The sequence below is a fragment of the Euleptes europaea genome, chromosome 7, assembly GCF_029931775.1.
Source record: "Euleptes europaea isolate rEulEur1 chromosome 7, rEulEur1.hap1, whole genome shotgun sequence".
In the NCBI taxonomy this organism is placed as follows: Eukaryota; Metazoa; Chordata; class Lepidosauria; order Squamata; family Sphaerodactylidae; genus Euleptes; species Euleptes europaea.
Window position 1 is genome coordinate 50,219,196 of NC_079318.1, and position 23,262 is coordinate 50,242,457.

Sequence of the window (23,262 nt, forward strand, 5' to 3'; positions counted from 1 at the left end):
CAGATGAACTGATCTCTATCGGCTGGAGATCAGTTGTAATAGCAGGAGATCTCCAGCTAGTACCTGGAGGTTGGCAGCCCTAATCACATCCCTGCTGAGCTCCCTTCCCAACCCAGTCTCTGCCCTCTACAGACTTTGTCCCCAAATCTCCAGGAATTTCCCAACCTGGAGTTGGCAGCCCTAGAAGAAGAAGCGATTCTCCCTCTCTCTCTTTTTTTTTTCTAAACTGCTTTTTAAATTACATTGTTTAGGCCTAAAAAAAAAAGAAAAAGAAAAAGAAAAAGAAGAAGAAAGATTACAAAATCTGTAGGAGGAAATAAAAGCTAACTGACAGCTGGTGAAATTTCTTTTTAGGATGCAAGTCTTCTGATTTTTAAATGACAACATCAGTTGGAATTGCCAGTTGATTACCTCAGAGATAGAGGCCTCCTTGTGAAAAAAAAATGACAAGCTTAAATTGTTCCTCTTTAGGGTCGTTATGTAAGGCTTGATAAGAAGGTAAAAGAGACCACTAAAATATTTCTAACTGGCATTTAAATTGCATTAACACCTTCTTGTACAGCCTGAGTGAAAGGTCACGCTAGACAAGCAGCATCTTCACTATTTGTAAATATCTAATTTGCTGCTTTTAAATTGCTGTGAACCCCACTCACTTAGTCCTGCTGAATGAATCCATTGTTACAAATACTTCTGACAAGCGAATATTTGCTTACTGAAAATCCATTGTTCTTAATGGATTGAGATGGACGTGCAGTATGAATGCATTTGTATGGCCACGCCATCTCACTGCTCTTGTTGAAAGTAGCACGGCGGGAGAAAAAGCCCCGGGTTTCTCAATCTGTTTTGTGGCACTTGCCATCCTGTCAGTGGGGTTTGCTGGAAAACTGCTTATGGTTGGAATTCTTGGCCCTTCGCCTTTTATAAACAAATCATTTATATTTTATTCGCACTTGCATAAAACAGAGATGAAAGAAATGTAAACATGCATTTAAATAAGAAATAGGGGAAATGGACCAGGACACAAATGGCTTCAGAAGCCATGTGCAATACATCATAAGCACCGCAACTGGAGGAAGGGGGGTTCCTTTCCCTTTTTTTTTTACTATTGTGCAAGGATATGGTTGAACATAGGCTTATGCACGCGCCCCCAACATGTAGAATGCAATGCCTGAACTACAGCCTTCCTGTGTATATTTGAAAGCAAGATTGTGCTGACCAAGTGATCTAAATCATACTTTCAGTTGACAAATGGGAGGTACAATAAATACAGATTCCAGAAAGATAGCCATGTTAGTATCTTACAGTCCAAGCAACAAAACATCTTATAGCACGTTTGAAACTGGAAATGCCAGCCCCCACTCCTCCCGGAATTATAGCTCATCTCCAGACTACAGAGATCAGTTCCCCTGGAGAAAATGGATGCGTTGGAGTGTGGACTCTATGGCATTGTACCCCACTGAGGTCCCTGTCCTCCCTAGGCTCCATCTCCAAATCTCCAGGAGTTTCCCAACCTGGATCTGGCAACCCTACCCCCATCCCCCGCCAGTGGGGGACTTGACAACCCTATTTGAGGCTGATTTATCATGGCATAGGGATTTATGGACTATAGCACTATGGTTGCCAACCTCCAGGTACTAGCTGGCAATCTCCCACTATTATAACTGATCTCCAGCCGATAGACATCAGTTCACCTGGAGAAAATGGCTTCTTTGGCAATTGGACTCTATGGCATTGAAGTCCCTCCCCTCCCCAAACCCCGCCCTCCTCAGGCTCCACCCCCAAAATCTCCAGGTATTTCCCAACCCTGAGCTGGCAACCCTATATAGCACACTTCATCCAAGGCATGATCCAGAAGATTGGTTTGTTATGTTACTATACAGGGCCAAAATGGGAATAAGATCCAGTAAAAAGAGTAGGGTTGCCATCCTCCAGGTGGAATTCTTGTCAATGGAGTTGCCTTGGGCTTGTGATCCTACATTTTAGGCCTCTTCGGGACCTTGACTACATAGCCGTCATGACCCCTTTCCAAGATTAGCAATATTGTTGTACACAGTGTCTCCAGAGTGGCTATTTCTAGATGTTTCCTCATTACAGTGTAGCCTTCCTGTACTCTAATGGCTGGTAAGCTCATTTCAAAGTAGGCAATGAAAGGAGGGAGGGTGATGGAGACAAGTCACAGGCTCATCACAGCCCTGGTTTGGATCCAGGCTATCCTCCATCATCTCTTCATCATGTATTGTCTCCAGAAGAGGAAGCACCGCCAGCATGGTGTGGTACTAGGATCTGAGAGACCCACATTCTTATCCCACTCTGCCATGGAAGCTTGCTGGATGTCCTTGGGCCAGTCCATCATCATTCATTCATTTGTTTATTACGGTCAAAGACCAGTTTATACAAAAAGAGATATCATAATAATTAAAACAGAATATCTGATATTTGGTAAAATAGTCTGTTTAACGTAAAAGTCATTTTAGCAGCTTCTTCTGCCTTATTGCACATGCCCTAGCACAGAATCTCGCAACCTGATAGGTAATATCTTTAACAGAATCTTCTAATAATAAAGTGGTATAGCGAACTCTGTCTCTATCTGGGAAGCTAGACAAAATTGGATCAATGAGCATTTTGCGTATGTCTTGATAAAATGGGCAGTGTAATAACACATGTTCAACAGTTTCCACCATTCCAGATTGGCATGGACAGAGGCGGTATTCGTAAGGGAGGCTGGCATACCTCCCGTCAAGAAGAGCAGATGGAAGGGCATTAAAACGTGCTAAGGTGAAGGCTCTCCGGTGTTTAGGGTGTTCTAAGGTATTGAGATAATTTGGAGGGGCCAAAATTTTTTTACGGTTCTCCACTACTGGGACCGAGTAAGCCCTTGATCTGTCATCTTGAAGGGCAATGTCCCAAAGCCTCTGTTTGACTATTGCTTTTGCTCCTTGATAGCCAAGATTTAGAAGAGTTGTACTTGATAAACCTAAATGTTGGAGTTTATCCTCGGTTAGATTAATCCATCTTGAGGAGAAATTATCTGCAAAGATTAGGGGAGTTAAACCAGATGAGGACAATTTAATCTTTAACCAATAAGAAATGGCATGGTACCAGGCTCGTGTTTCTAATGGTACCATCCCGGCTTCCAGTCTAATCAGTGCATTTGAAATACATTGAGGGACACCGAATAAGGATCTGAGAAATTTGGACTGGACTGGATTTGTGAAAACTGTTATAGAGGCATATCTGCGACCCAAACGTGAGTTGAGGGATCACTTTCCCCTGGAAGACTTTCATGGCAGAAGGTATATGGGCACCCCCTTTTGTAAGGGAGTATCTCAAAGTTGCCATGGCAGTCCTCTGGGATGTCTCAGACACTTGGGACAGCTGAGCTGACCATGAGCCAGAGGCTTGAAATGTTATGCCAAGGTATCTAAACATCTTGACTTGGTCGATCTCATGGCCGTCTATCTGCCACTTATGTTTTCTGGTCTTGTGAGAGAAGACCATAATTTTGGTCTTAGTAAAATTAATAAGTGCTCCTCTTTGCAGTAAAACGCCAAAGCTCTAAGGGCTCTTCTAAGTCCTACCTCTGTATGCGCTAAAATTACTGTGTCATCCGCATACAAGAGTGTGGAGATTGGTCTGTTTGCCATGATGGGTGGGTGGAAATTAGGGTTAGATAGGCATCGTACCATAGAGTTTACATAAAAGTTAAAGAGCAGTGGAGCTAAAATACATCCTTGCTTCACTCCTCTTTTAACTGGTATCTTGTGTGATAAATGGCCATGGATGTTACATCTCACTGCCAAATGATTATTTTCATGAAGTGTGTGTATGAGGACAAGCAGTCTCCGATCTATAGTAGAAGATTCTAATTTTTTCCAGAGTCTGTTACGCGAGATGCTATCGAATGCCATCTTGTAATCAACGAAGGCTGCGTAAAGGCCCCCCCGCGATCTATCGGTATATTTCTCCACCAAGTGGCGTAGAATCAGGCATTGGTCTATTATGGAGCAGCCTCTTCTAAATCCAGCTTGTTCTTCTGCTAGAATCTCCTCTCTATCGAGCCAGTCCCAGAGCTTCCAGGACAGGTGTCTAGCATAAAGTTTGCTCACCACACTAAGAAGGCTTATAGGGCGATAATTTGATGGATCTGACTTCATCCCTTTTTTGTAAATTGGAATGATAATGGCCAAACCCCAGTCTCTGGGAATCTGTGCAGTTTGATCTATATAAGTGAAGAGCTTTGCGAGAACTGGTGCCCACCAGTCTATATCTGTTGTAATCAATTCTGGAGGAATCAAGTCACTCCTGGTGCTTTCCCCAGTCTTAATTGGCCTAACAGCCTTTTAACTTCTGTGGTGGTAACTGGCTGCCAAGGTGGAGAATTTTCCAGACTTATGAGTAAGGGAGCCTCCTGTTCGGGATCTGATGAGTATATTGCTGTAAAATGCATCTCCCAAGAAATAGACGGGTGCTCCAAACTGACCTTCCACTGTGGCATTATAGTTGCGTGTTTTATAGGGAACTGTATAACTGAAAGTGTTTAGCCCAGTGCAAAATGAGATAGAAACTACTCTGGATGACGTACTGCTAGGTTCAAAATCATAGCTACCCTATTTTGATTTTGGACTTCATAGGTATATTTCTAGATATAGCATCGTACATATGAAGAAACTGCTTATTTATTCCATTAGATCTCTTTAATATATGAAATGGCATCATTTCAGTGATTGTACTTTCTAGAAAAAGTGCTATTAAAGTTGTTGAAATATAGGGTGATCGCACAAAAGAGGTAGGGCTGTTGATTCAGTAAACACCAAACTGAAAAAATACCAAATGAATGCCATTTCAGTAGATTTCTGGTTCCGGTTTACCGAATCAGCAAAATCCAGGAGGTTGGCAAAGCCAAATTTGCCATTCCCGAAAATTCGGCTTTATCAGGAACGCCTTTCCACGGCTCCTGGGGGGCATTTTTGCAGGTAGAGGTCCCAAATTTTCAGGGTCGCTTGAAGGGACTCTCCTTGCAAGAACCCCCATGTTTGGTTAAGATTGGGTCAGGGGGTCTGGAGTTATGGGGACTGGAAGGGGTCACCCCATCCTCCTCCTTTGAAAAGCATTGGCAAAGTGGCTGTGTTCAGAATCTTTAGTGTGATCTTTGCAATGTATCTTTGCAAAGTTCGCCGTGCCTCCATAGAGATACAATGTATCTACATACAATGTATCTACATTGTGTCTGGGTTGGGAAATTCCTGTATATTATGAGGGTGGAGGAGGAAGACAGGGTTTGGGGTGCGGATGGAACTCAGAAGGATATAATGTCAGAGTCCATCCTTCAAAGCAGCCATTTTCTCCATTGGAACTGATCTGTGTAGTCTGGAGATCAGTTGTTATTTCCAGAGTTCTCCAGGTCCCACCTAGAGGTTGGCAACCACAGCAAGTACTTGTTACAGATGCTTTTCTTATGTTCTTATGCTCTGGATTCCTGTTGATCTAGTTGCTCTATAGAAACAACTTCTGCATGCTGTATCCCCACTAAAACCACTTTGTGCCAACACAGGACAGATTGTGTGGCGAAAAGAAACATGAAATCACGTGTACGTTATAAAACAAAACTTGAAATGGGATTATAAATCAACATTCCAGAATGGCTATCAGTTTTTGAAATGACTTTCTATTTTCACATATGAATGCCAACAGCATGGAAAGGGTGCTTTATGAGCACATTCCTGAGGTGGGGGGCAAAGCTTCATAGGAGCTGGCATGATACTACGCCAGTGTAGGTACCACCATATCATGGAATAAGGTGGCACCTATGCGGGTGCGGGGGCCCCCACTGCCAGTGCAGCTATGCTGGCAGGGATTTTCTGGAAGAAAAGTCCGCACCAGCATCAGGGGGGTATTCCAGGGGCGGAGCTGATGTTAGTCAGCTTTCTAGCCCCTTTCACCCTGGAAATGCCCCCTTAAGCAGTGGTGGGGCTGCGCCACCTTTTTTTTTTTTGGGTGGTGCAGCCTTTCTGTTTGCTATGGGTCATCCCCCCTTTTTTTTCTTTATTACCTTTAAAAAGGTTTCCCCCACCCTCCGTGATGGCCAGGAAGCATCTGAGGAGGCAACGTGGCTGTGTTGCTCCCAGCTGCTGCGGATCCACCTCCCCCCCAGGAATGGGCTGCCTGTTGCATTTGTGAACTCAGCCCAAGTGGCTGGATCATGTATAAATTGGACTGTAACATTACAAGATAGCTGCAAATCTGTAGAAGGTCAGAGTTTGTTTAAAACTGCAATCCCTTAAATACCATATCTATAAATGTGTAAAAACATACATTTAAAGTGTTGAAAAAAATTGAAATAAAACTGTATTTTTTGGCTGCTTTTTCATTAATTTGTCATTTTACAGTTTGTGGGTTTAATTATATAAAAGAGTTTAATTTGTTTTGCAAATAATTGCAAGACTATAGCCTCCAAATGTTGGTGTTTCAGTTCTGTGAACACATTGACTGTGGTACAGACATACATATATGTGTTAGAAATGCTAAATCACTGAATGTGTGAACTTATTTATTTATTTAGAATCGTTCTATCTCAGTTCTCCAAACCACAAACGCAAACCACATAAGCCCACATGGAGAATTTTCCTTCATACAAGAGAACTGGAAGTCTGTGCATTCATGGGGCTTTGAACACTACATGCTAGCAACCAGTAGCATATGCTATTCACAATAACAACAAATAGAGAAGTGGGCCTGTCTGCAACCCTGTGTGGAGTACCAGATCCCAGACGGAGGCAAGCTGTGCCTGTGGGGGGACTGGAAGCACAGAGGCAGTGCAAGCCGTAGCTGGCAAGCCTTCCCAGCCTCCTGACAAAAACTTTGCCATCTCTCTAGTAACAACATGACAAAAGCATGTGCTGAGGGCATTGTGGATGAACCACAGATGTGCCCTTAGCGTCAGCGAAGTCTTCCCAAGCGAACTATAGAAAAGCATCTTTGGGAATGTAAACAATTTAGGCTGCTTATCCCGGCAATTGTGCACTAGGTGTAAAATAATTGCCAGAGCAACGGTGTCTATGTTGGCTGCCTTAAGTGATCACTGCATGTGCAGGAAAAACCTGTAGCTTAGAACTCATTTCACTTGAATAGAAACTGCAGCAGTTCCAGTTGGCAGCAAAACGCCAAGAGCTTTGCTATCCATTTATTCCTCACTTTGTGTGAGCGTTTGTTTTCTGGACAAATAAAGGGGGGGGGGGAATCAAGCAAAGGATTCAGTTTCTCAGAGTCAGCCTCTTCTCAACGCATAGTTAGTGGGAATGTGTGAATCATTAAGGCATAATTCTAATTGCAGTGTAAGTCTGTACCAAAATGTGTACAGTGAGTGAGATGTTGCTCTCTGCATAGGAGTAGCAGGAAGTATTAGCATGAGGAGGGGGGAACAACCAGCCAAGCCATGCCGTTGTTTGTGGCTAGTACAAGAAGCTAGGTGAATTTACAATGCCTTGTATTCAGCAGCATGGAAATAGTACGGAAGGGAATGCCTAGCAGGGGTTAAGTTCTTATGCCTGCGCTGCAGCCTACTTCTGTCAACACTGGGCTCAGGAAACAAACATTCATGCTTTGTGAAATGAAAGTGTATTTTTGAAGACTAGCCGTCAGATATTTTTTGCCCTTCACACTTTCAAATGCTTAGCCTTTTTTTTGTAGTTGACTGCAAAGTGCATCAGTTTGCCAGGCAAAAAGGGGAGGAAAAGTCAAGGGAGGGGGAGGGAAAGTCTTGACAAGTGCCCATGGCGTCATTGTCAAGTACATGAGATTCAAGTAGAAGATGGCAGGAGGGTTGGCACAGAACATGCTTCCTTCAAGCCTATTACCTCGGGGGTACCTGACTCTTGAGAAGCTTTTCAATCCTTCCAAATGACGTTATTCCCAACTGTCCTCTGGTTTATTTGGAGCACACTGTCTCGCAGATAAACATGCTGTTTAACTGCAGGTCAAGGGATGGAGTCGTTCTGCTAGCAAAATGCCTGAGATACATTAAATGGCAGTGACATGCAGAGGGATGCGTAGAGAGATCAAAGTTGTCACCAGCATGCGTGGAATTGGAGTGTGCTGGAGGGGAAAAAAAAGAAAAGAAACACACAACAGTATATTGGAGTGTATTTTTTAGAAAGCCATAATATAGTTGAGCATATAAAAGCATGACCTGCCACACGCCAGGTTCCACGTAATAGAGAACACAAACGTTTAGGCACCCTCCTGGCAGGGCAGCATCTTTTAGATCTGGGGCAAGGAGATGCAAAACATTAACTAGCCAATACAGCAGGAAGTACATTCTAGGATTTAAAAGTTTTGCTCTTGTATACAAAAAATATGAAAATGTGGGTGTATTGTCCCCCCCAACCCTTGCCCAGCATGGTAAATTACAGTGGTTTATTATTATGGCTTATTTCTTCAAGAAAGCTTGTCCACTTTTGTGATCACCTGGGTTTCGTTATCAATGTAGACATTATCATTTGCATTCACATCTCTGTACAGTCTATGAAAGTATCTTGATTACCAGAAATATTTTGAACAAAAAAGTAACGGAACAATCAAGTAACTAAACAATTAACAAACAAGTTTTAGGCCCTTGCAAACTAGAACATCAAATACTGTGACCCTTTTATACACAATTACAAAATTGTTGTTTTACTTGTATCACTAATCAGCTGCCTATTTCTGTTCAGTGTTTTGTTGACGACTATGCTGAATGTGCTGGGCAAAATAAATATACTGAGAATTCTGCCTTTTGTCCTTTGCTGTGTATGGAATTGATATGGGACATTATGAAGATAATTTTCAAATGAATGTTCTAAAAAAGGTCCCCAAGGGTGTCCCGTCCCCAAGGGTGATTTCAAAATTTGTTATTTATATGCCCTACTCCTACTCAGGTACTAAGAGTTACCTGTGGGGAAAAAATGAAGCTATCTTGTAAAAACCCATGGAATTAAAGTACTGTGGAGAACACAGAGAGAAATATCCCTTATAAATATAAAGTATTCATCCCTTATAAATATATCGTATGGTGCCCTGGTTTGGAATGTTCCTCTCCATTGTCTCCTACTGTCATTGTGTTACCACACTGTAATTTTTTTAAAAAATACATAAAAGGTGCGTAAATAAAAGGAGGAAGTTAGGAGCCTTCTCAGAGGAAAAAAATAGAAACGAAAATGCTTGCAAATTAAACTTCTTTTGTGATCAAGAGGGATTTTATTGCCTTTTGCTTAATTAGACGCCTCAGAAGTGTGGGAAACATTGTTATAGTTAAAAATTGTTACCTTGTAAATCTTAGGGACAAAGGGGCTGTGCGGCAACTTTAAAGTTTCCGTGCACGTAAATGTCAATAGAGTGCCTTCTCCATCATCAGCACTAAATTCACATTGATGCCTCTTTTCTTCTCTGTATTGATCCTTCCATGAGAACGTAGATTTGTATCTGTTAATTAATGCGTCCTGAAACAGCGTTTGTATTAATCAGGCAGATAAGAAAAATTGGATGCCTGCACCCTCATGACAACCGTAAAAGTGCTGGCCCTGATAAAAATCGTGGACGGACCTCAATAAAAAAGTTCCTCCTTCCACTCAATAAACTAATCATCCTCCTTTTAATTATTCGGCAGAAAGATGTGTGGAGATTGGAGAATGTGTAAATCTATTTACTAACAGCAGTGTCTGGGAGGGAGACTGGGGCCGTCACAGGACACTGCTGCAGGCTACTTTTTCTGTCCATCTGCTGTAGCAGAAAAACTGGTTCTTGAGAGAGGAAAAAGACAGAAACGCTGGAGCTAATTGAAAATACACATTCCTCTTTAGACCCTTTCAAATTATTATTTCTGTTCCATTTCCTTCCATTTCCAGTGAGCGCTGTTAAGTTACCCACTATCATCTTTTTGAGAGGTTCTTTTTTTTTACTATGTGAAAATTGAGTTAGTCTTGTTTTGAAGGAATTAAAATATCCACCCCCAAGGGCACAAAAGCACGACATTAAGATAATAAAGAATTAACAAAACAAAAAAAAGTTGAGGGATATAAGCATTTCTCTGTTAATTTTGTTTGATTTTAGTAGGTTTGATTCTAAGTGGTACGGTGGTTTGAATCTAATTTGATGCCTAAGGTAGTGGTGCCTCCCCCCTCCCTTTTGTTTTTCATTTCACATTATTCTGTCCTAAGGCTTGGGGCCTTTGAAAGAGGAGGGAAATGTATTTAAAGCTAAAGGAGCAGCAAAAGCAGACTGTTCTTCCTGCAGGATCCTTGTCAAAGAACATGTAAGCAGCTCCATAAACAACTAACTGAAAGCCTGAGCCGTGTCTTTAAGACCCCCTTAAGAAAAGCTTGACTAATCCCCTTTGATGATTTTATTAAGTACTTGTGGTGGCTGGTGCCAATTGGCAAACCGCAGTGTTTCACCAACAGGCCAGGAAATCCTTGCTTCTTCTCCCAGTGTTCAGTGGTGTCTTATGTGATTGGGGGATATTAGCAGTTGGAGATAATAAATTAACAGCTACTGTAAACAGGAGCCTGAAAAGGTATGACAGTGAAAATGTTTGCCCTTTGTGATCCTATTAGGAAGGCAGGGGAGGGGAACAAAAGCAAAACTTAAATTCATTAAGAAGCATTATTAAATTTCCACTCTCTTTCTCTCTTTTTCTCTCTCAAAAATGATGGTGTGATTACTATTCACTTGGCACTTTAATGTGCCATCCTGTTATTTCAGCAACTGTAGTACATGCAGAAGCCATTACAGAAGTAATTAGTGTCTTCTCTGAAGAGGGTAGGTCTTGCTTCAGTTTCTGCTGAGGTTGAAGTTCAAAAAGCACTTTGCTTGTTGTGATCATCACCTTAATTCTATTAAGGTACTGACTCTTCTCCTGCGGAAATGTTTTCATTTTTCTTTCGAAATCTCTCTACCATTTCTAAAACAGAACCTGGCATCACTGATATTTCTTTTACTTAGCTATGATGAATATTGTCAAACTGCAACTTCAAAGCCACTGGGTCAAAATTCCTAGATGCCAGAATGCATATTTCTCTATTCCAGATAGGAAGAAATGTGGGTCCTTCTATGTTGCTATGAACTCCCCCCCCCCTGATTAAATTAACACAAAAGACATATACATTTACATGTATTCTATGACATTTTTGTGAATATTTGACAATCAAGAAGAGTACAGTACATACATACAGATTTATAACTTACATAATGCAACAAGCAGAAAAGGAACATTATAGTGCAGAATTATGATGACCCTGGACCATTTTTAATTATTTTTCTGTGTACTTTTCCTCCTGGTTTAGGATTTTCCACTTTATCGCTTGCTGACCAGATGAGCCTTCTGCAAAGTGCTTGGATGGAGATTTTGATTCTGGGAGTCGTATACAGATCACTTTCTTTTGAGGATGAGCTTGTCTATGCTGAAGATTATATTATGGATGAAGATCAGTCCAAATTAGCAGGCCTTCTTGACCTCAACAATGCCATCCTGCAACTGGTAAAAAAGTACAAGAGCATGAAGTTGGAGAAGGAAGAGTTTGTCACCCTCAAAGCTATCGCGCTTGCTAATTCAGGTTGGCAGATTGGCATGATGGCACATGTCATTTACCCCCCCCCCCTTTCCCCTAATACCTTCTGCATGATGGTTTCTAAACAAGAAACTAGGAATAAGTAATTTTTAATCATATTACCGCAGGATGATGCTGAGCAGCTAGACGCAAGGTAGTTCAAATTAAGGGAAGATCGTTATGGTTATAGCCATTTGCTTCACGGGTTTCTAATTTGGTTAAAAGACGCCAGAAATTTGGACTGTATTAAAAGCAACAATGCTTTTCAATAAACATAAATGTTGCTCTGCTAAATCCACTTCATAATCCAGATAAGTCTAATCAGTTCACTAAATCCCAATAGAATGGATGGGACCATGACTAAACGTAATATATGATCTACTTCAATCCAGCTACTAAACATGGTGAACTCAGTAAGCAAGGTGAACTCAGGTTTTATCAGGGAAAGGAGCAAATCACTGTTTAATCTTACAGGGTATCTTCTTCACCATACAAGTTTGATTTTTATGGTTGATATTTAACTGATAGATATTACTTGTTTGGAAAGGGTTAAGAAATCAAGGAAGGTTTCTTCTCTGCATTTGAACTTAAAAGTGCTGAAGCAGTGAGCTACTGTCTGATAAGTAAAAATCGTTTGTTCTTTGTTGTTTTTTTCTTTTGTGCCTCCCTAATGCTTTATTGTGGTCTTAAGTCCCTTTTAGCATTTGCATAAAGTTCATGATAGATCCCTCTTTAATGACGTGCCGATCATTAGATACCTGTGTGTCAATAACATGCTCTGATGCTATGTACCATTGACAGTCACACCGTGCCCCTCCATCTGCTTTTGTTTTGACCCTATCTTTGAACTTTATCTTGGTTGCTGGCCAGTAGTTTTCCCTTTAATTACAAGAAGGAAACTGTCAATAAAATCTGTTAAATGGGATGCAATGAGTGGCTTGAATGGGTGGACGGCTATTTGTTCAAATTCTGCAGCATTCAAGGTATTGACAGTTTGTTTTCTGGGGCCATATGTGACGATCAATCTCAGGCTGGGCTCAGCCGCGCTGAAAAATGAAAAACCAGATTGCTTTTGCTTACTTGTGGATGACGACTTGTGATTTGGCGCGGTCCTAGTGAGATGAGACCTTCTGCCCAAATTGCCCCCCCGAGAGCTAGGGCGCGTGACTGTTTTTAGAAATAATTTTTAATTGATTTTGTAATTAACAGTTCATCTTCAATATTGATGCATGAATCCTCGGATTGATAGGAGGAAAATTGTTTTCAACAATGAAGTTGTACTTTCCTATTTGTCTTCATAATGGGATCTAGCATTTTACATTTTTAATTGGGGCTTTAATTCTTCCCCAAAAATGCAAAACAAAGCATCACTTTTAATAAATATAAGTTTCATCCCCTATGGAGGTAAATGAATGCAGGTTTTGTTATAATACGTAATATAGGTCTGATACTCATTACAAGTTCTTTTGTTTGCAAAATCATTTTATTTGTAACGAGAATTTTGCTTTAAGCAGGATAAAACAATTAACCAATATATTATGTCCCTGCTATTGTCACAATCATTTATAGTTACTGATAAAGTGAGATATCTACAAAGCTAGAAATCAAGTACAAATTATATAAAAACATTATTTTTAAAACATTTTCTTAAGCAGCTTACATCTGCATATTTGGAGGTGGCAGAGACATTATTTCAGTCTGACCTGCAGAGATTTAATATGACATTCATTGAAATTATCAGCTTAGCATAAACATCTGGCTTGATTCAATAATAATTAATGCTCTTTTGTGCTCTAAATCGGTGAACTGATTTAATGGTAACTTTGGTGCCTCTCTCCTTCTTGGTTCAACCCAAGGATAAACATACAGGACCGGTCTACACTAACATGGGCAGAGAACCACTGGCTCTTTAACTCCAGTCAGTCCACTCTTGAAACAGAGAGCTGATAGGTATCTGCAGGGCAGTCAAGCAGATCAGATCAGATCGGGATAAAGAGATTCAGATGTATTCTCAGGAAGACTTCTGTCCCCAACCTTTTCTGGCACCTCCTGCTCACCTGAAAAGTCAGATAAAAGTAATGTCCAGGAGAGGGGCAAGATGCAGCTACCCTTCCCTGGCTTTTGAAACCAGTCTGCCTGGCTACTGGGGGCTTGATACTTTTCCAGTACATCCCAATATGCCATCTTTTCTGAAGCCCATTGCTTCTTAGCACGAGGGTAAGCATTCTCAGCAATCCTAGGATCTGAAATCATAGCAACGTCCTTCTTTGCTTCTTGGAAAATAGATTTTTGCCCTTGACTGAAGAAGAGTCACAAAAAACCAGGCACCTCTCCATCCTGCTCAGGCTCAGCTCCATTCACAAGAATGCTCATATTTTCTCTTTTATGTCAGTTTGTAAATTTTGTTTTATATTTTTTGTGTAAGTTGCTTTGGGCCCTCACCTGGATGGCCCAGGTCAGCCTGATCTTGTCAGATCTCAGAAACTAAGCATGATTTGGCCCTGGTTAGTAATTGAATGGGAGACCACCAAGGAAGTGGAGGGTTACAACACAGAGGCAGACAATGGCAAATCACCTCAAATGTTTCTTGCATTGAAAACCCTATGGGATCACCCTAAGTCGACTTTAACTTGGCGGCACTTTTCACCACCACCAAGTTGCTTTGAAAACATTTGAGTGGAAAAGTAATATATAAACAAACACAGACATAAGTAATCATCAGTAAACCACTGTTTTGTTAACACCTCTTGCTCTTAGTATGCCACTTTTAAAAATGGCAGTTGTTGAGCTTAAAAAAGGTAAAGGTAAAGGTCCCCTGTGCAAGCACCGGGTCATTCCTGACCCATGGGGTGACGTCACATCCCGACATTACCAAGGCAGACTTTGTTTATGGGGTGGTTTGCCAGTGCCTTACACAGCCCAAAAAAATATTGGGGGGTGAAGTTTGGCTGTGTAATATAGGATCTTGATCCTGGAGGAAAAACTAAACTGCAGCACAGAAAACAATTTTGCACCAATGAGTTCTTTGTTTACTCACAAAGGAAAAAAAGTCTCTGAATATTTTCCAAAGCTTGTATGTACTGATTACTTCAGACATACAGGCAACTGAATTGTTTTCAGCATAATAAATGATATTTGATATGTTTCTTCATGCTGTTACTAAGTGCTCCTAGGTATTGATTGGGAAATGCCAAATGGAAGGATGCAAGTGTATAGGTTTTATTAATTATTTCATAAAACAACAACAGCAGCAGTTTCTACTTTCAGGCGGGAAAAAAAACCTTTGCATCCACAATCAGTTCAAGTGTCTGAGACTCTCAGATACTTTTTTGCGCCCCTGATCCATTATTACTTCTCTTGCTAATGGAACCCTTGAAAAGCTGGTTGTAACACCAAAATGGGGAAAATTTCTATGGAAACAATGCCTTAGAAAGCTGACAAGTTTAAAAAGCATTAAACTGGCAGGCTGTAAGTGATCTAAAGGGGAGAAAAATTAACCTAAAGGCTCAGTGATTCGAAATGGATTGTGGAAGGCACTCTGACAAAGACAACAGAGGCTGCTAGGGCAGATAGTTATGAGACTGGTTAGTGTAAGTAGGCAGGCTCTGGGGGTAATGAGGCAAGAGACAGCAGCTTGGTCTCTTGAGACCTTGCTCAGGCCCAGGAGCCAGGACAGAAGTTGAGGTTACGTACAGAAATGATTCCTTGTGTCTCCTTACAACCACTGAATCAGCAAGCCGCAGTACTGATTGGTTGAATTAGTGACAGCCAAGTGCCATATACAGCAGGGCAACACAGCAGCTGCTGCTTCTGCTGAGCTGTCAGAGTGGTAAAAAGATTAAGATGCTGCCTAAGTTTGTGGGTCAGGCCAACCAAAAGTTTGAGGCTGGAAACTGGGTGAAATTATCCTCTCTGTTACACCAACAGAAATTTTGCTGACAAGAGAAGGGGCAATTTCACACCATCCTCCTTGCCAAAGGCAGCTTCTATCGAGTGCCACTTGGATTTTTTTAGAAGGTCTTCCCAGCCCTTGATAGTACCATTCTGTGGGTCAGAGGGGACTGGTTTGAGAAGAGGAAGGTTGTAGAAGATCTGCTTCCAGTTTGCAGGATCTGGTTCATAGGATCCAATTTTTGGTCTTTTCTTATCTCCAGTCTCTTTGCTGCTTTTCAAGGACCATATCCAGTTTCTGTTATCTTCAACATTTGGAAAACGTTGACTGTATGTCTGCTGCCTTCAGTTTCTATCATGAAGTACAAACAAGTTAGAGAAGGCCAGCTCCAAAGTGTAAAGACCACCATGGCTGGTGACAAATTAGGATGCAATTTAAAGTGTCCTTATATCTGGCTGGTGACTGCAAGGCTCTCAGAGAGGGCTCTTGCTCTTTACCTGCCACCAAGCATGTGAATATCATGCTATGCTCTCAAGCTTCTTCAGTGGCCTCTGAGGGCAATATAAGCCATTGATATAACCTGTTAGAAGCCATAACAATTGCAAGAACTATTTCTCAGACGGGTCACAGCTTAGCCAATCTCTTTGTTTGCTGAAGTGGGACAACGGTTCTCCCTGTTCTTCAGCCACCATGATAGTCAAAATGGAAGCTCTTCCTTTTATCTACTGATAGGAGTTTAAAAGCAGGCTTGTGCTATACCAGACCACCTGTGAAGGAGCCTCCAATTAAGGCAATGATGGTACACCATCCTGTCCATCTTCAGTTACTGGTAAGAAGAGAATCATCACCTTGGCCCACAAATTTCCTTGTGTAGATCTAGGGGAGGGGGAGATACCACTGCTACCTTTGATATCTAGTAGTAATACAGCTAGTGCAAGGCTTGGGTATTAGAAAGAATCTTTGCATCTTGATATTTTAATCTAACAGTCTGTTCCAAATGTGAAGTGAATTAAATCTCTGTGTCCAAACTATTCTTTCTATAGTAAGAAGCAGTTGTGAGAGTGCAACTTTCATGGTATTTTTAGATCATATTGGTGCGGATATGAGCCAGACTTCACTCCATGCAACTGAATAATCTCTGCGTATCAGCCCTCTTTCATAATGTTCTCCTTTAATTATCCATTTATATGCTGATTTTCTACTTCATCACAATTCTCTGATTTTAAATGATATATTCAAGTTGCAGACTGTCCTGTTTTTATGCACCCTTTGAACTCCCAAAGCCCCTTTTTTGTGCCTGCATTCCTTACAGGTGAAGAAAGCACCTTATTTGAGACTGTTATGTTTTGCTTCAAGACAAATGTGAAGCATATTTGTAGGGATCTGCTCAGGGAAAGAACTGCAGAAATCTTGTGAAAAGTCAGAAAAATTACAATAAGCTTAATAAAATATTAGGAGAGATGGGGTGTCACACATGTTTGTATTTTATTCATTTATGTACAAAGTTGATACCCCACATTTCTGACTTCATCAAGGCCACCAAGGCAGGTAACATTAAAAAATACACAATAAAACAGGTCTTAAAACCTGTTAAAACCAAATGCACACACATCATTAAAAATTAAAACCAAGAACCAAGCTAAAATACACATGAAAAATATTTCAAAACAACAATTAAAACATCAGTCAGGAAGGAGGGATCACTGAGAGAATGCCAGACATGTCTTCACTCACTGATATAAGATGGCAACAGAAGGGGACAGATGAGTCTCTCAGGGCAGAGAGTTCCAGAGTTTTGGTGCCACAACCAAGAAGGCCCTCTCCCAGGTTGCCACCCATGTAATCTCAGAAAGTAAGGGTATCCAAAGCAGGCCCTCAGAATATGACTACATCAGATCTGTAGGTTCATAAGAGAGTAGGCAGTCGTTTAGGTATGCTGGTCCCAAGCTTTATAGGTCAGCACTAGGTCAGCACTAGCACCTTGAAACAGATTGGGAGCCAGTCATATGATATGATCCCTATTGCCCACTCCAGTCATAGTCTTGGCTGCAGCATTCTGTACCAACTGAAGTTTCCGATCATTTTTCAGGGGCAGTTCCATGTATTGCAGTAATCTAATCTAGATATGACCAGGGTGTGCCCCATAGTACCTAGTATTGCCCCCAGGCTAAATCTGCTGCAAATTTTGACAGTTTGTCAGATTTGATACATTCAGATTGTTATGTGCTCCCCAATTCTCGTGAGTGATGCGAAGTTCCAGGGACTAGTACTTACCTGGTTTGGTTCCCTTTGGACAGCAGATTGCTCGAATCTGAAGATGTTTTTGTAGTATTTGTTTTATTCACAAATATACAAGTAGATCAGAAGAAGTGGCACAGATGCATTCCTTCAAGGATGCAGATCTAGTACTCCGTATGAGATGCTGAGAGAGAGGGAGGAAGAGCCTGCAACCCCAAAATACCTCAGCCCACACATCAGTGGTTCTCTCTCTGCACTTTCCAGCATCAGAACTGCTATTGCTTTTTCACACACACACCTGCCCCCCCTTTTAACAAGGTGTTTTCTTTCAAGCCCTGTGGAGAGGAACATTACTTGACATTCAGGCCCATAGGAAACATCTACAAACTTCAAGAAACATCATTTTCTTTGTCATGTAGGGTGGACTGAGCCACAGTGATGAGAGGACAAGTTTACAAGAAAGGGAAGTGAGAAAAAAAACCTTAATTTATATCTGTAAAGAAGGTGTCTGAAATGTGTTCTCTAGTGTTTTTGTGAGGCAATGTCACTTGAAATTTGGGCTTGCTAGGGACAACTCATTTGTTGCTATACCTGGTAACCCAAGATCTTTTCTTAGTGTGGGGTTGTGTTCAGAATGTCACTCGTCCATGAAGTTCACTTGATGATCTTCAGCAAGTTGCTCTCACTCAGATTGACGTGTCCCATAGGTGGGTTGTTGTTTTTTTGCAAGGATAAAATATACACCACCCTATGTTCCTTGGAAGATGGACAGAATTGAAATGTGATAGATATTGCCACATACCTATGCAATATATTGTAACTAGGTTTTCAATATATTGATTCTGAGCTTAATAAAATTTTGTTTTATTATTATACTTGGCTTTAGTAATGAAAATGAAATATAGATAACGTTGTAGGTATGGGGTAGAGATCAAGCACTACTTTGCCATTTTTCAAAACAGCCCTCTTCCTATATATATAGCAGGTGACTCATTCAGGTTATCTGATAGAGCTCATAATAGGATAATAGGTCTCTTAAGTAAATACTTCAAAGGGTGCAGACATGCTGAATTTTAAACATGTCAAGCAATGCTAATTGATGTTCCAAGTCTGATTCCATTTAGAACAGGTGTCCACAGACTTTTTGAGCCCGAGGGCACCTTTGGAATTCCAACACAGGCTGGTGGACACAACAACAAAATGGCTGTTGCAGGAGGCGAAGCCAATTACAAAATGTCAGGGAGTGAGGTTATGCATAACTCTAATAGTAACTCTTCAACATTTCAGGCATGAGCTGTATTTAACAGGATGTCAAAGCCCCACCTGGCCCTACCCACTTCTAAAAATACTTGGGTAGGACTTTAATAACAGCAGCTCAGGAGGCCAGTAGTACAGGAGGTGATGGAGGATCCTGGATGTTAGGTTGGCCTGTTCTGAGACCTGTGTATTATCGGTTCAATATTGTACTTCCTGAAGTATCAGGCAGCTCAAAGTATTCCCTGTGAAGTTGAGATCATGAGCTGCTTCCCAGTACCGTTCTCTCCCCTATTTTATAGTGTTCAGCTATCTCCCTTTTGGTATGTCCAATTGCTAACCTCTTTCTACCTGTTTTCTTTTTTTGCTTTAAATACTTTAGCATCCTCTAATATCGTCATTATTAGGCACAAATTCAGGGCTGATGATAATGGGGAGAATGTTCGAAAATGAGCGTTGTGAAATTTCCCTTTCCTTGGGTTAGATCTAATCTTTTTTGCTCAGTCTTGGACATTTCCCCTCATTATAGACTGTTCCATGTGACTTTCATTGATGTAGCTCCCATGATCCCAAACATAGCTGTGCTGGTGGGGACCCCTTCTTCCTTTTCTTGCCAGTGGAAAAAGGTGGTGGACTCGAACCCGCTTTAAAATTTGGATCTGCGATGTTGCATCTCTGTCCCTCCTTATTATTGTTTTTCTACTTAATTTTAAAAGGTGTACACTTCTGTACAGGAGAGTAAATCTTCATAATGTATGCATCATCTTGTAACTACATGCTTCATAAGACATGCGTTCACTGCAAACCAGATTTATTAAACATGTAGAACCCCCATAGGACTCTATTATGTGTAATAACAGATAAACTGTCATCAGAATCAATAAAATGTGCCGAATGATCCAAACTTGTATATAATTAAGTGCCTCCTTCAGAACGGGAACTGTAAGGTCTTTCTTTTCTTTTCAGCTTGCTCATTTATTTTGTAAATAACAACCCTGTTGCCTTGTTAACCTCTTAGTTGTCTCAGCTTCATTCAGGAGATATTCTCCACATGTTTGTTTAAAAGGGGGAAAGTTACTGAATGGGTAGTAGCAAAGCAGCTCCAGAAATACCTGGATGAGACATCTGCCCTTGATTCTGTTCAGTCAGGCTTCAGGACTGTACTTGGGATGGTTTTAGTGGTGCTAGTGGAGGATCTCTGTCTCCGATGGGTAAAGAGAACCATCATCTCTATAACAATAGCCAAGTCGGTTGACTTTGGATTGGGTCAAGATAAAAAGTTTAAATCTCACTAGCTGGTTTAAAGTGAACTGCTGTCGAACTTCAGTGGGAAAAAATTGGGAAAATACCTTGATTAGGGCTATCTGGATGGGCACAAAAGAGCCTGGCTGAGGCAAGATGATTAACATACTTTAATTAGGTTCAAGTGAGCTAGAGGTGAATGGACACAGACGTCTGGAGGAGGCAACATAACTCCTGAAATGGAGTGGAGGGCAAATGAATGACTTGAGTACCCTTCTTGGTTGAGTTAAAAAAAAAAAAAAAAAGGAAGAACTGGGAGATGGTTAATGAAATAGCAAAGTCCTTGGGCTGGGCAGACACGTCTGGGGGTGTCAGGATATTGGGTGATGTCTCCAGTGTTAAAAAGTATTTTGTTACTGAAATGGATATGCCATTGAGCAGGGGGTGGGTGGGATTGCACTTGTTCTGCTTTCCTTGCAGCATCACCCTTCCTCTTCATTCCTGGAAATTGCCAATGTCATGGCTGAACCCAGGTACCTTTATGAGACTCCCCAAGTTTCTGATCCCCTGGCACTTAGGCTGCAAGCGGGGGTGCCTATTAAAACAACTAAGTCCAGAATAAGAGGGGAACCCCACTATCTAAAAGGTCTCAGCTGGAGGAGGGGACAGGGTCCTCACAACCTCACAGGGTTGTTGTGAGGATAAAAAGGAGGAGAGGAAAATAATGCCAGCTGCTTTGGTTTCCATTGTGGAGAAAGGTGGGGTATAAATGAAGTAAATAATAAGTATAACTGAAGATGGGAGGCAGATGACAGTATGGTTGGTGACTGGCTGAGAAGGAGAGAATGAAGCAGGGAAAGGAAAGGGGATATAGGGGTTGCCAGGGGCAGTGAAAGAGGATATACTGTGGGGAGGGGGATGCAGGGGAAAGTGAGGTGCCCCCCCACAAGTCTTTGAGGGTTCCCTACTATGAAAGTGGGCCTGGCCCAGCAGCCAGCACCACACTGCTGGACCACAGTTTTCCTGGCTACTGGGGTGTGAGAAGGAAAGCTTAAGATAGAGGGGCAGATAAGGCTAGGTTAATTGTTGGATGGGAAGGACATAGGGTTGCCAACTTCAGATTAGAAAATCCCTAGAGCTTTGGGAGGTGGAGCCTGGGGAGGGTGGGGTTTGAGAAAGGGAGGGACCACAGAAGGGTATAATGCCATAGACTCCACCATCCAAAGCATCCATTTCCTCTGTGGGAACTAGGATTGTCAGCCTTCAGGTGGGAGCTGGAGAACACCCAGAATTACAACTGATCTCCTGATGATCGAGATCAATTCTCCTGGAGAAAATGTTTTGGAGGGTGGACTCTATGGAATTATACCCTGCTGAGGAGGGGGAAATGAGATGCCTCTTACAAGTCCTTGCAGGTTTCTACTTGTATATTCTAATAGCCAAGTCGCCAAACCTGAGAATACTTACATCCAGTGTCTGCAGCTGTGAATGGGCAAGACAGATTTTTCTACAAACGTGATAAACACCCCAAATTTACAGAAAAATCTGAAATCTACATGGTTTAAAAAAACAACAACCCTCAAATGATAAATGGAGCACTGGTAGCTTTAAGAAACAGAGTCCCTCAGTGGTTGTTTATAAGCAACCACAGAATTGTAGGCTTAGTTTCTCTGAGTAAAGGGCCAGAGGAGGGGAAGGGGTCTTTTCCAGGGCAGTTGTGGCCTTTGAGGACTCATTGAAGGAGGACACATTGGGGCCAAGCCCTCCTGGTAGCAACCACTGGGTGACTTGATACCACCTGACTTGCATGACCCAACTAGGCCTGGCTGCTTGCTACTTGTCAACAGCAGCCACCCTATGAAAGCCAATGTGATGCAGCTTCAGAATAGGATCCGAGAAATTTCTCCAGCTGATAGAGATCAGTTCACCTAGAGAAAATGGCCACTTTGGCAATTGGACTCTATGGCATTTAAGTCCATCCCCTCCCCAAACCCCACCCTTCTCAGGCTCCGCCCTCAAAACCTTTTTCCAGTGGTGAACAGAGACCTGGCAACCCTAATGCTTATAATGCTCAGCTATATATCACCTTTAATAACCTTCCAATTGTGGCCATCTCTGCCCAGGTCCAGTGTATGAATGCAGTGGTCAAGAGGCCAAGGAAAACAAACCAAAGCTGAATCCAGGTGACATAGGTGAAGCTGGTTGGAAGGGCTGATGCTTTCAATGGGATTGTTTTCTCTTCCATCAGTGGAGTGGAAATTTTGCTGGGAGACTCTATTAAGAGGCTGAGTCTTGTGGATCCTGGTCTTCTACTGGAGAAATGGTGGCTATGACAGAGAATTATGCTTCAGTTAGTTAGGAATCTGACACTGTATTTACAGATATCTGATTCAGTCTTGCTGATCCATGCTTAAGTAACCTTAAGTCTAGATTACTGTAATGTGCTCTATCTGGAGCTGCCCTTGAAGACTATCTGGAAACTTTAGCTAGTGCAAAATGTGTCAGCCCTTTTGTTATTGGGTGCCAGCTGTTGTGACTGTATTACCCCTATTCTGAGGTCCCTTCCCTCACTGCCTGTTTGTTTCTGAGACCAATTCAAGGTCTTGCTTTAATTAGGTTCAAGTGAGCTAGAGCTGCATGGTCACAGAAGTCTGGGGGAGGCAACTTAACTCCTGAAACAGGGTGGAGGGCAAATGAATGACTTGAGTGTCCTTTTTGATGGAGTAAAAAAGGAAGAACTGGGAGTTGGTTAATGAAATAGCAAAGACCTTGGTCTGGGCAGGCTTATCTTATTGCTAAAACATTTTTTTGCCATCAAGTCACAGCTGACTTATGGCAACCCCATAGGATTTTCAAGTCATGAGACGTTCAGAGATGGTATGCCATTGCTGGCCTCTGCGCATCAAACCTTGTATTCCTTGGTGGTTTCCCATCCAAATACTAGCCAGGGGCAACCCTGCTTAGCTTCTGAGATCTGAGGAGATCAGGCTAGCCTGGGGCTGTCTAGGTCAGGGCTGTTGTTTAATATAACAAGGTAAAATTGGACCATCTAGCCCT

General features: G+C 41.7%; 1 protein-coding gene across 5 annotated transcripts in view; it reads left to right on the plus strand.

The window, feature by feature from the left end:
- The window catches only part of ESRRG (estrogen related receptor gamma), a 516,565-nt gene that overhangs the window by 492,206 nt on the left and 1,097 nt on the right, over positions 1-23,262 (plus strand). For 4 of the 5 annotated variants that reach the window (XM_056852765.1, XM_056852766.1, XM_056852764.1 and 1 more), the window contains one exon: positions 11,316-11,585. In XM_056852765.1, coding sequence (XP_056708743.1) covers positions 11,316-11,585 — 270 coding nt within the window. The remainder of the gene's footprint in view (positions 1-11,315; positions 11,586-23,262) is intronic. The other variant, XM_056852767.1, reaches the window with a different exon arrangement.